Source organism: Salmo trutta, chromosome 7 (assembly GCF_901001165.1).
Source record: "Salmo trutta chromosome 7, fSalTru1.1, whole genome shotgun sequence".
Classification (NCBI taxonomy): Eukaryota; Metazoa; Chordata; class Actinopteri; order Salmoniformes; family Salmonidae; genus Salmo; species Salmo trutta.
Window position 1 is genome coordinate 9606001 of NC_042963.1, and position 13886 is coordinate 9619886.

At 43.4% G+C, this 13886-nt stretch overlaps 2 protein-coding genes across 3 annotated transcripts in view; one reads left to right on the forward strand and one right to left on the reverse strand.

Annotated features, from left to right (window-relative positions):
• Nucleotides 1–5026: 5026 nt before the first annotated feature.
• meak7 (MTOR associated protein, eak-7 homolog) lies at nucleotides 5027–11003 on the reverse strand. Of its 2 annotated transcripts, none has more exons than XM_029757851.1 (8): nucleotides 10817–11003; nucleotides 10498–10660; nucleotides 9977–10210; nucleotides 9732–9876; nucleotides 9169–9567; nucleotides 8865–8983; nucleotides 8491–8670; nucleotides 5027–7215 (listed from the first exon to the last, which is right to left on the reverse strand). In XM_029757851.1, the coding sequence occupies exons 2-8, from the start codon at nucleotides 10654–10656 to the stop codon at nucleotides 7093–7095; spliced, it is 1359 nt and encodes a 452-aa protein (XP_029613711.1). In that variant the 5' UTR covers nucleotides 10657–10660; nucleotides 10817–11003; the 3' UTR covers nucleotides 5027–7092. The 2 variants fall into 2 exon arrangements, with proteins under 2 accessions (XP_029613711.1, XP_029613712.1); XM_029757852.1 differs by having other exon boundaries at nucleotides 10912–10933.
• Nucleotides 10588–13886, forward strand: part of LOC115196870 (kelch-like family member 36) — a 31139-nt gene continuing 27840 nt past the window's right edge. Inside the window, exon 1 of the mRNA XM_029757845.1 lies at nucleotides 10588–10694. The gene's annotated coding sequence lies outside the window, so the exon portion shown is untranslated. The remainder of the gene's footprint in view (nucleotides 10695–13886) is intronic.

Here is a 13886-nt window from a genome sequence, read left to right on the forward strand (position 1 = left end):
CCTAAAGAAAATATTGTACTTTTTACTCCATACATTTTCCCTGACACCCAAAAGTACTCATTACATTTGGAACACTTACCAGGACAGGAAAATTGTTCAATTCACACACCTGTCAAGAGAACATCCCTGGTCATCCCTACTGCCTCTGACACAGCGGACTCACTAAACACACATGCTTCATTTGTAAATTATGTCTGAGTGTTGGAGTATGCCCTTGACTATCCGTAAATTTAAAAAACAAGAAAATTGTGCTATTTGGATTGCCTAATAGAAGCAATTTTAAATTATTTTTACTTTTACTTTTGATACTTAAGTATATTTTTGCAATTACGTTTACTTTTGATACCTAAGTATACTTAAAACCAAACCCTTTTAGACATTTCCTCAAGTTGTATTTTACTGGGTGACTTTCACTTTTACTTGAGTAATTTTCTATTGATGTATCTTTACTTTACTCAATTATGACAATTGGGTACTTTTTCCACCCCTGACTAGCACGCTGGAGAAGTATGCTCTTCACCGATGAATCACGGTTTCAGCGGTTCCTGGCAGATGGCGTCATGTGGGCGAGCAGTTTGCTGATGTCAACATTGTGAACAGTGCCACATGGTGGAGTTATGTTATGGGCATGCATAAACTACATTCAACGAAAACAATTGCCTTTTATCGATGGCAATTTGAATGCACAGAGATACCGTGATGAGATCCTGAGGCCCATCGATGTGCCATTCATCCGCCGCCATCATCTCATGTGATAATGCATGGCCCCATGTCGCAAGGATTTATACACAATTCCTGGAAGTTGAAAATGTCCCAGTTCTTCCATGGCCTGCATACTCACCAGACATGTCACCCATTGAGCATGTTTGGGATGCTCTGGATCGACGTGTATGACAGCGTGTTCCAATTCCCGCCAATATCCAGCAACTTCTCACAGCCATTGAAGAGGAGTAGGACAACATTCCACAGGCCACAATCAACAGTCTCATCAACTCTATGTGAAGGAGATGTGTCGCGCTGTATGAGGCAAATGGTGGTCATACCAGATACTGACTGGTTTTCTGATCCACGCCCCTACCTTTTTTAAAAAGGTATCTATGACGAACAGATACATATCTGTTTTCCTAGTTATGTGAAATCCATAGATTAGGGCCTAATGAATTTATTTAAATTGACTGATTTCCTTATATGAACTGTAACTCAGTAAGATATTTGAAATTGTTGCATGTTGCGTTTCTATATTTTTTTATTGTAGATGTAATGGTCCCTCCTGGTTGTACAGTGATAGGCTGAACGATCAAATGCACCTGCTGCACCTGCGAGAAGCAGTATTCTAGGCAGCCGATAGTGGGTGCTAGATCTGCACTATCGTCTAGGATTGATGTGCACAGCTTGTAATACACCCCGGATGCAATCAAGGGGAAGAGCAATTTGTGACTGCCATGACAGGCCTGATGGAAACAAAAAATGTTTTGGTAAATCTTCCAAATGTCGACCAAAAAAAAATATACTAGACAAGGTGGGATCTTTTCGTGTGTGTAAAATGAATCAAGTGATAAGTGCTTTTATGCACAAAATGCATATAATAATCATCTTATCGAAGTAAACTGACATGTGTGGTCCTCCCATTACCTCACATCAGGAAACCATGCAGTTTATTAGGCTACAGATGAAATCAGTTATGATGAACTTCACAGGGTGGTGAAAGTGCAAGGTGATGAGCTTGATGCTCCTTTCCAATAAATATCCAGGATCTTATTTTGGTGACAGGATCATCAATGCTTGGCTGTCATTTGACAAAATATCAAAATCTCTTTTGTTCATATTAATCTCATCATGTTTGCCATACATGGGCACGTGCCAATACCGGAGTGGGCACACTCGCTATATAACACAACTTCTTTAGTGGGAAAACCATCAGTAGAGTTGGAAATGTGATGGAAAGCCATTTACCATGTATTTTCTATTTGGTACATGGGAATTTACCCACAAAAAGTATTTTTATGTGTGCTACATCATCACGCACAGTCTTTTATCTGCAACAAGTCAATTTGATAGAAACATCTCTGGTGGGAAAATGTGCATATTGTTTTTATGCAGATTTTAGAATATTCACATAAAAATCTGTTGCCAATTGGAAGAAAACCTAGCTAGTGTTAGCAGTGGTCTCCTTGTCAAAACTAAGACTGTTGCTGAAACAAAGATGGTTCCACCGACCTATTGGAGGAAGGCTCCACATCACTGTCTCACTTGAGTATTTTACCTATTTATTGTCAGATTATCTCATTATGCTCTTTTGTAGTGTTGGCAACTATGTGTGTGTTTTCTATCCCAGTTTGCTCCTCTCCCTGTAGGTTTTACAGACACTTCCCACCCCTTGGCTGCAACGCTTCTAATTTAGTGTACCCTGCGTGCACAACCCATGTGGAATTCCTGGTCTCTGGCAGTGTTTGGAACTGCTGATCTGCGGTCAAGATAGCGAGTTCATCTCAGCCTATGCTGCCCTTCAGTCCCTAGACTTTTTGGCCTTGACGGAGACATGGATCACCCCAGAGAACACTGCTACTCCAGCTGCTCTCTCTTTATCTCGTCTCTTATATTCAGAGAACCTCTGGTTGTCGCAGTGGTGGCACAGGACTGCTAATTTCTCCTAAGTGGAGATTTTCTCTTTTCTCCCTCACTCACCTGATCATCTCCTCATTTGAATTTCAAGCTGTCACTGTCACTTGTCCACTCAAGCTTAACATTGTTGTCATCTATCACCCACCAGGTGCCCTTAGAGAGTTCGTCAATGAGTTTGACATCTTAATAAGCTAATTTGTTGACGATGGCTCACCGCTCTTCGTACTGGGAGACTTCAACTTCCTGACGTCTGCCTTCGATTCATTTATTTTCAACTCTTTCTTTCCCCTCCTTGCCACTTTTGACCTCACCCTTTCCCAGTCCCCTCCCACTCACAAGGCAGGCAATACGTTTGACCTTATCTTTACAAGAGGCTGTTCGCCTACTAATCTCATGACAACCCCCCACTAAGTTTCTGATCACTACTTTGTTTCCTTTTCTGTCTCCCTCTCCTCCAAGCCTAGCCACTCAGCCCCTAACCAGATGGTCATGCAGTCGCAATCTTCGCTCTCTCTCTCCTACTACTCTCTCCTCTTCTATCCTATCATCTCTCCCTTCTACTAAATCCTTCTTCCTCCCGTCTCCTGATTCTGCCTCTTTGACCCTACTATATTCCCTTTCTGCATCATATGACTTGCACTGTCCCCTTTCCTTCCGGCCGCCTCGGCCCTCCCCTCTTGCGCCGTAGCTGAGTGACTCATTCTGAGCTTAAATAACAGGGCTGCGGTCAGCTGAGTGAAAATGGAGGAAAACTAAACTTCCGGAGGACTTATCATCTTTTCACTCCCTCCTCTCTACCTTCTCTTCGTCTGTATCTGTTGCTAAAGCCACTTTACCACTCTAAATTTCAAGCTTCTGCCTCTAACTCTAGGAAACTCTTTTCCACATTCTTCTCCCTCCTTAATCCTCCACCCCCTCGCTCACTGCGGACGACATTGTCAACTACTTTGAAAAGAAGGTTGACGACATCCGCTCCTCATTCACTCAGCCTATTGAGTCCACTGGTCCCACTCACACAAAACTACCCTACACCTTGACCTCTTTCTCCCTTCTCTCTCCAGATGAAATCCTGCGACTAGAAACCCTCCTCAAGAAACCAAAACTCGACCCCTCTGACGTAAAAAAATACCTCTTTCTTTTCTTTCCAAAACACTAGAGAGTGCCGTCTCTGACCAACTCTCTCGCTATCTCTCTCAGAACGATGTTCTTGGCCCTAACCAGTCAGGCTTCAAGATCGGTCACTCTCTGCACTGCCAAAGCTGACTATCTCCTCTGTTCTCATCCTCCTAGATCTATCCACTGCCTTCAACACCATGAACCATCAAATCCTCCTCTCCACCTTCTCAGGACTGGGCGTCTCAGGCTCTGAGAGGGTGGAGAGGACTGGGCGTCTCAACAGGATCGCATCCTACCTGGCAGGCCACTTCCACCAGCTGACATGGAGAAGATCTTTGTCTGCACAACATACTATCACTACTGGTGTCCCTCAGGGCTCGGTTCTAGGCCCTCTCCTCTTCTCTCTATACATAGTCACTCGGTTTCATCATATCCTCACATGGTCTCTCCTATCATTGCTATGCGGATGACACTCAAGTACCTTTCTCAATTCCCATCTTGACACGCATCTCTGTGTGCCTGGCAAATATCTCAGCTTGGATGTCGGCCCACCACCTCAAGCTCAACCTCGACATGACGGAGCTGCTCTTCCTCCCGGGGAAGGCCTGCCCGCTCCAAGACCTCTCCATCAGGGTTGACAACTCCACGGTGTCCCCCTCCCAGAGTGCAAAGAATCTTGGCATGACCCTGGACAACACCGTCGTTCTTTACAAACATCAAAGCAGTGACTCACTCCTGCAGGTTCATGCTTTAAAACATCCACAGAGTACCACCATACATCACACAGGAAGCGGCGCAGGTCCTAATCCAGGCACTTGTCATCGCCCGTCTGGTCTACTGTAACTGTTGGCTGGGCTTCCTGCTTGTGCCATCAAACCCCTGCAATGTATCCAGAACACTGGCGTTCAACCTTCCCAAATTCTCCCATGTCAACCCGCTCCTCCGCACACTCCACTGGCTTCCAGTAGAAGCTCGCATCCACTACAAGACCATGATACTTGTCAACGGAGCAGCAAGAGGAACTGCCCCTCCCTACCTTCAAGCTCTGCTCAAACCCTATACCTCAACCCAAGTACTCCATTTTGCCACCTCTGGCCAGCTGGCACCCCATTGGTGGAAGTTGGAACCAGCTTCCCCATGAAGCTAGGCCAACAGTCCCTGCCCATTTCCCAAAAACATCTGAAACCCTACCTCTTTAAAGTATTCAGAGTATCTTAAATAATACTTGCGAGATCAGGATGGTTTGTACAAGGCTAGCACTGCACCGCTATCAGAGATAACAATTTGAGAAATATCAACTGATAGTTTATTTAATCGTTTCATAATTTCAATGTATTTACCAATGAACCATTACTATTATTAATACCATTACATACAAACCATTACATACTGAAGTCAATATCTAATATTAAACAAATGCTCAGTGACTACAATAAGCCTACAAAATAAAAAAAATAAAAAAATTAATTAAGTTGTGAAAATGTCTGATCTATGATATATTATTTATTTTACTTTATGAAGCCGCCCTCGTGTTCTATTCCATTCACTGCATCTACATGGAAATTAAATTGCTGATTTGCGTATGTAGCGTCACTTTCCCTCGTCAGTTGCATAAAAATATGAAGAGGCGAGATCAGCCAACCACAGTACTAAACCTAGAGAGGTAGTGCGGTGAATGAGAGAACCGCCAGAGTAGGTTATGTAGGCCTCATTACTGCGAGTTGCCTCCTGGAAGTTTACATTTATTGGTGCTGTAAAGAAGTAGATCAGCCATCATGTCTATCTAGCGTCATATTTAAAAAAAAAAAAAAAGGTTTTACATACCATTCATGTTATAGGTGAAACACAATGTTTACATATAGGATCCTTACTAAACACTTTGGAATAAAAAGCCATCAAAGCAAAACAATGACTTATGACAATACAACTTATCAATCAATTACAATATTTCTTGAAATACTTGTTCACATGAGCTCAGACAGACTCGTCCTAATTTTTATATATTTCTTAATTCCATTATTTTACTTTTAGATGTGTGTGTATTGCTGTGAATTGTTAGATACTACTGCACTGTTGAAGCTAGGAACACAAGCATTTCGCTACACCCGCAATAACATGTGCTAAAAAAATGTATGTGACCACTAAAATTTGATTTGAGAAGATAAAGGTCGATGTGAGTGGGCAACACCTGGTGTCCTGTTCAGTTAATGTAGCCAATAGTACCTGTAGTTCACACAGATAAAAAATCTCAGACTTAACCATCTACACACACACACACACACACACACACACACACACACACACACACACACACAAAAAAAAAAAATTTAGGCGCTAGGGGCCCAATTCCAATTTAGGAAATTACTCCTTCCTTACACATGCCTTTTTTACACACTTCTCAATAGTTGGTATTCAGACTGTAACGAACGCGCTTTGCCGGTGTGGTTAACTGCTGACAACCCTTCCACTTGCTGGCCAACAGATTTTCGTGTGGAGTTTTCATTCAATAGGGTTCAGTACGTTTATCTTGAGCCATCCCTTTAAATACAGTGTACCTCTTAGTTAGAATTTTGTCCACAGACTCACTAAAATGTCTCAAGAGAACGGGTTCAGAATATTAGGGATCATGAAAGAAAGGGATCTAAATATATACATATTTGTCTCCGTTTCAACACCAATTGGTAGATAAAAAAAAAAAACTCTGATCTTGTAGGTTATTTAGGCTTAGGAAAGTATTTATGAATCATAAAAGAACAGGTTAGGAGAGCCTTTACGCACAAAAGAAAGAAAAGTAGTTTGATTCATTCTGAAAATTGCCACATTCGAGTCTTCAACCCATTGTAATGTTGGAAGATTAGTGTACTGTACATATATTTATAATAGGGAGAATAGTGTTCCATACCCTAATCTATTGCCTGCACTAACCATGGAACTGTGTGATGACACAGCCAAGAATTGCGCCATGTGTCGTGTTCATACTGTTATGGATAGAGTAGATGCTTTTTCCACTTGGAACCGGTAGGTTCGCTAGACCTTATTCATGGTTCCTTGGGCGTAAAGGTGGTGAAATTATTTGGGAATTAAGTCAAGGTCAGAATACAGAGTACCTGTAGACACACTTATTCGATCTCCAACCCAAAAGAATAGCGGGTGAATAGCATGCTATTCTCATGCTTAAGTTCAAGGTCAGAATAAGTTTAGAGAAAAAGGGAATTACGTTCCATTCACGCTCGCTTAACTCGGGTCGGAATCGGCCCCTAGGAGATTAGTGCACTCTTTTCTACAAAATGTCTTCTTGAAATGTCTTGTCTGAGAAGAAACTGTGACAAATCTATATCATGTCTACATGTCTTATTATCCATTGTTCTCCTCTGGCTCTCGGAGGCCCTGGCTGTGTAGGGTCTTCCCTGCCATCTCCATCATGGCCTGAACCTCAGGGTCTGCATCCAAGATACTCCTCTTGCCTCCTGTCGCTCCCTGCAACAAAACACCCCAACATCACTGATGTCCTCATGACAAGTCATGAACACAATAAATCAATGAATATTCACTGAGTGTACAAATCATTAAGAACACCTGCTCTTTCCATGACAGACAGACCAGGTGAATCCAGATGAAAGCTATGATCCCTTATTAATGTCACTTGTTAAATCCACTTCAATCAGTGTAGATGAAGGTGAAGAGACAGGTTTAAAGAAAGATTTCCAAGCCTTGAGACATGGATTGTGTATGTGTGCCACTCAGAGGGTGAATGGGCAAGACAAAAGATTGAAGTGCCTTTGAACAGGGTATGATAGTAGGCAGTGGTGTAAAGTAAAAAAATACTTCAAAGTTTTTGGGGGTATCTCTACTTTACTATTCATATTTTTGCCAACTTTTACTTCACTACATTCCTAAAGAAAATTATGTATTTACATTTTGACAGGAAAATTGTCAAATTCACACACTTATCAAGAGAACATCCCTGGTCATCCCTACTGCCTCTGATCTGGCAGACCATTAAACACAAATTCTTCGTTTGTAAATGGTGTCTGAGTGTTGGAGTGTGACCTTGGCTATACATGAATTTAAAAAACAAGAAAACCGTGCAGTCTGATATGCTTAATATGAGGAATGTTTTATGGTTTATACTTGTACTTTTACTTTTGATACTTAAGTACATTTAAAACCAAATACTTTTAGACTTTTACCCTAGTAGTATTTTACTGTGTGACTTTCACTTTTTCTTGAGTCATTTTCTATTAAGGTATCTTTACTTTTACTCAAGTATGACAATTTAGTACTTTTTCCATCACTGGTAGTAGGTGCCAGGCGCACCGGTTAGTGTCAAGAACTTCAATGCTGTTGGGTTTTTCACACGCAACAGTTTCGTGTGTGTATCAAGAATCGTCCACCACCCAAAGGACATCCAGCCAACTTGACACAACTGTGGGAAGCATTGGAGTCAACATGGGCCAGCATCCCTATGGAACACTCAAGACACCTTGTAGAGTCCATGCCCAGACGAATTGAAAAAGGGTGGGGGTGCAACTCAATATTAGGAAGGTGTTCCTAATGTTTGGTATACTCAGCGTATGTGGTAGGTTACTTCCTATAATGAATTGAATGTGCCTCTATCGCCACCTGCAGGTAAAAATAAGGAACACACTGATACAGGCACAGCATTAAAAGAAACATAATTCATAAAATATTAGATCACATAAATGGGATCAAAGGAGTAAGAAGGCAGTGGTTGTCCAGGTTGATACTGACCTCTTCCTCCTCAGGGGGCTTGCCAACCCCCCACACCTCCAGAGAGTCCAGGGTGAAGTCCTCCTCAGCAGAGAGCTGAGGGCTGCCGTAGGTAGTGCAGCGAGGCCGTGCCCGGCTATGCCCACGGCCAAAATCACTGTCCAGCCACAGGCCAAAGTACCCATGCTGACCACCCATGCCCTGATCATAAACAAATTACAGAAATGACATTGTTTGGGTGAAGAAAAAATACTATTGAAGCATAGGCATGTTGTAGTTAATATGATGTAGTTACTTATGTGGTACTTCACATATGATTATAGTAACAGATTGTAAAATAAAATGTTCAGGCGAGATTGTGCAGTTGAGATGTATGTAGTAGTGGGGTGTCTTACCAAGCCATTGGGCATGGTCTGCTGGCCCTGGTTGAGGTACATGTAGTGCTGGTTGTATCCTGTGCAGGTGTACACCCGTAGACAGGGGAATACTGAGAACAGGAAGCACCTGGAGTCTCCTACACTCAAGACAATCCAGTCACAAACACACACATCCAGAGATGATCACTGATTATAGAGACGGACAGCATACTGTATATGTCAGCATACATTACAAAAAAGGGCTTAAATATCTCTGCAGCAATTTCAGTAGGCCGTGAGCCTGTTTCTCCCGATTGCTACTTCCATCCACCACCACTCTCACCTTGGAACTGAGGCTTTACTTCCCAGCCATGGGAGGCGAAGCCACCAAAGATGTGTCCCTTAGTGTCTTTGATCAGGAGCACGGTGGGCCCGCGGCCTTTACAGCTGCCTACTATTTTGGTGAAGCTCTCCCCATGCAGCTGAGTGGAGAAAAGCAGCTTCCAGGGGATGTTGTACCCATCAGGTAACTGTGGTGTGAGGAACATCAGCACAGGCAGGTCCAGCAGGCAGCGCAGCTTCTCCCAAGGGGTTTCCCAGCAGGGGGGCAGTAGGGTGGGAGGGGGACGGGAGGTTAAGCCCACGTTTAGGCCTTCACCTATCAGAAGGTCCATGTACATGGCCACATTGGAAACTCTGAACAGCCAGTCCTCCAAACATGGGACGTCACAGGTACGCTGGTCTGAGAGAGGGGAAGGACAGAATGTCAGGTTTTGTTGTTGATACAGTAATATGTATGAATCTGAATTATTGAAAATATGAAATCTGGGTGAGCAAGATTTATCTCCTTTCCTATTCACTCTATTCTGAAAACCTCATCAGTAAATTATCCGTCCATCCCTTTACCTGAGGGTTTTAGTTCAGAGCTCATCTGTTCAGCCAATAGTTTAACACCAATGGAACTGTCAGCCATACGCTCTGGCTTCCAACCCTGCAAACGACCCTTCTGGATGATGATCTGCACCACAGCAGAAACCAGGTCCTGCAAGAACTGAAATCAGAGCCAAATTAATTTGAGTTCAGAGCTAAAAATGCATGTTCCGCTAAGAACACAGGAGCACTTGCAGAAGACCTTCTGAGGGTCTACTAACCTCTATTATTTGGTCACATGTGGCAACACCTGTCCCTGGCCCCTGAGCCATTGCCATGAAAAGGGGCGCCCGCTCCTCTGCAGTGCCTCGCAGGACATCGGCCAAGAAGACCACCAGCTGCTCCCGACTCACCCCAGCCCCAGGGGGAGGAGGGGCCCCTCCGGGGTCCATGCTACACATCCCAGCATAGACCCTCTTTATCATAGAGTCAGAGGCAATGTTTCCCATACAGGGCTATAGGACAGAAGATATGTTATATCTCCCATACTGGTACTGTTAAATATCTGCAAAGTAATAACCACAGTTATTACATATATATTTGTTATTACACCTCCTACACATTGTTATTACAGTTATTACATATCTTAACCTTCTTGCAACGCGAGAACTTACATATTTCTGTATTATTTGATTTGTTATTAGAAGATTCTGAACAAGATTTTGATTCTGGAGGTTAACTGATTAGATATCCTCGATTTTATAAATAAAATGTAATATCATCATAGTAGCTCCACCCTCACCTTCAACATGCCCAGCGTTAAAACCTTCCCTGCTTTTCCAGCGCCACCTGATGGACTCGCGCCGTGGAGCCGATCGAACACTCCCTCCACAACGGGCCGCTCCTCTGGGCGAAAACGGGCCAGCCGTTTCTGCACCACAACACTATCGGTGTTCCCCATGGCCCTGTGTGCACATTGGACAACACTATCAGTGACAGGTCGGTAGCCATCGACAATAAAACGAGCACATGACTTGAAACTGTCTGAAGGCTTGAAGCATCCAAGGCTTCTGCTCTGATGTAAAGTTAGCTGTTAGCTAGGTGTCGGTGACATAATTTACCTAACGTTAACTAGCTCGAGATGATGATTATAGCTATTTACTTATCTACTAACAAACAACGTGGCAATTAAATTCATATGAAACATCTAGCCAACCGTGTTGAAAGAGGATAATTATCTCATTCCAGGGGCACTATGTAAACACAATACACTTCCTGGTATAAATAAGGGGGCGAAGATGAACACCAATCGAAATACCCGATAATCAACAGACTCCAATTATATTGGCTGGTAGTTCAAAATAATGATATGATTGGTCTAACGTCATATGGGTTTCCTCCAATCGGGAATTAGGGGAATGGGTGTTGGGCCGAAACCGAAAAACGTGAAGTTGATTGATCCCTGTCGAGGGAGGAGCTGTTTTTTGTATATGATAGTAAAACATTTTTATGATGACTATACAATGTGTTGGCACCTTCCATTCTTGCACATATTATCATAAAAAGTATATTTCAACACTGTCTGCTCAGGCAAATTTGCCGAACTGATAAACGTGGAACCAATTAGAACTCCTGTACAAACCCCTTGTGATGAAGCCAGCCAATGGCCTGCTTCTATCTAGGATGTAAACACAGCCTCAAAATGAAAACTCGAGGTGCTTTCTGTATGTATGTGATGAGCTCCCAAAAACTGAAATAAGATAAATATATGTTATGTAGCACAATATTTGATTATTCCAATATGGTATCCTTCTGCGCGGCAGTGTATATATACGGGCAGAAGTATACCCGCAGCTATTCAATAGCTTGGATCAGCTACTATACTCGTTTTGGTGTACCAGTATTGTTACAGACGACCCACACGTATAATAAGCAAGAAATAAGCTATAGAATGCCCCTTCACGATCAGGCAATTTACACTGTTGGATTAATAATTTTTCCACAGGGAAAACTACAGTCATTCATGTCTCCTCCTTTATTCAGATAGTGTATGAGACGAAGAATGATACCGTAGGTCTTATTCTATACAGTATTGCCCATTGTATACTAGACACAGTAATATTAGGTGTGTAGCTGTGTTTACTATAATTCTGTTGCACTACTTTACAGTACAGACAGTAACTATCCCTTAATTGGACACTGACAGCTCTATTACAATACTGTTTTTTTCACACAGTGTATAGCTGGGTTTACCTTAGTTTTTCTGTTGCACTACTTACAGTAGGCTACATACAGTAACTATGCTAGTTTCCAGTGACTATCCTAGTTTCCCTTGGAAAGACCAGCAGTGTATTCTAGCTAGTCTGTTGTACTTACAGTTAAGATGGTAACTATCCTGGTTTTCCCTGGAAACTCACATTACAGGTCTATTACACTGCTGTTTTTCACACAATGCGTAGCGGGATTGGTGCTCGATAGTTTCCGTTACGCTACTTTACAGTACATACAGTAACTATCCTAGCTTGTTTCCCTTGGAAACTCACAACTCAGCTCTATTACACTGGGGGTTTCAGTATATAGCTGGGTTAACTATAGTTATATTACATTACTTTACAGTATAGACAGTAACTATCCTAGTTTCCCTTAGAAACTCACATAACAGCTAGAATACACTGCCGGCCATACGCAGTGTGTAGCTGCGATGCTGGCCACCACTATAGTTCTACTGAATACAGTGATGGAAGGCTACGAACTCCAATTCCGATGCTGGCCACCGCTATAGTTCTGGCGTCTCAAATACCAGGGTCTTCTAGTGTTGATGCCCTGGTTGACTGAATGTTTCCCAATGAGTTCAGATGAAGGGGTGTCAACCTACATCTTAGCCCCTTATTCTGGCCAAGGATTCTGTCGGACAGACACGTTAACCTGCCATTACAGTTGTCCATATACGCCCCTCTTCCTGTTGTGGGTGAACTAAGGGCTTCCCCCAGTGTATCGGCAAGCGCAATGGACACTTTACAAACGCAGGCAATACAAAATCTTTATCAGTTTCTGTTTACTATGGTGAGAGAGTTCTGGGCTAGGGCCTATTCGACCGGACTCTCACATTGCATGGTGGACACTGTTACTGCAGCATTTCGGCTGTCCCACCGGCCTTTGCCTTTTGCTGTGGTGGCACATTCTACTGGAGGAGTAACTGCCTTATATGGACGATTGGATAGTCTGCCCCATTCAGGGACAAGGCCACAATGGACACAAGGACCTCTTGAATCACATTAGAGTTCTGGGCCTCACCCTAAACAAGGAGAAAAGTCACCTGACCCCTCACGGAAGGTGATCTACCTCGGGATATCCATAGACTCGACTCATGAGGGCATGTCTCCCTCAGATGAGAGTAACAAAATCATATCCTACCTCAGCCGTTTACGGCTCGAACGAGCAATGTTGGTGTTAGAGTCCCAACAGTTAACGTTACTCGGCCTGCTGACGGTGGCTTCACTGTTGGTTCTGCTGAGCAGTCTCCATCAGGCCACTCCAGCGATGGTTCAACTCCCACGGCCGGCACCCAAAACAACACAGACACCCTCAACTGTTGGTGATGAGTGCATGTTTGAGGACCCTATCGAAGTGGCTATCCCACTCCTTCTTGTTAAAGGGGGTGAGCCTGATCAGAGTCCACCGCAGAGAGCTGGTGTTCACTAAAGCCTCTCTGACGGGTTGAGGGCCGTGTTCACAGGCATGGCGGCTAGCGGCTGCTGGAGCCCCCCATGGAGTGGTCAACACATCAATGTGCTGGAGCTCAGGGTGGTTAGTCTAGCTCTTCAACGGTTCCAGCCCTACCTGGTAGGACAGCATTTCCTGATTCAATGGCTCGGGAGCTTTTGCTGTGGGCCCAGACCCGCTTGGCATCGCTGCGAGCAGCACATATCCCTGGGGTCCTGAACAATGCAGCGGTCATACTCTCGAAAGAGGGCCCGCCGTTAGGACAAATCAAGTCTGACTTTTTAAAGTGGAAATGAAACTTTAGAAGCCTTTCACTACACTACAAGCTTGCATTTCCTGCTGTGCAGAAAAATTCTCAGCAGCAAAAGATTGATCAAATTAAGATCCTATCTGTATAGCATACTTTGCAATACAATCTTCTATAAAAACAGCTGGGCAAAATGTATACAATGTGCTCTGCAATAAGAC

Coding starts and splice junctions, on each gene's coding strand:
- meak7 (XM_029757851.1), bottom strand. CDS start 10,656: ATGGGGAACACCGATAGTGTTGTGGTGCAGAAACGGCTGGCCCGTTTT. Junction 8,671..8,864: donor AGACCATGCCCAATGGCTTG/GTAAGACACCCC, acceptor GTTTATGATCAG/GGCATGGGTGGTCAGCATGG. Junction 7,216..8,490: donor AGCCCCCTGAGGAGGAAGAG/GTCAGTATCAAC, acceptor GTTTTGTTGCAG/GGAGCGACAGGAGGCAAGAG.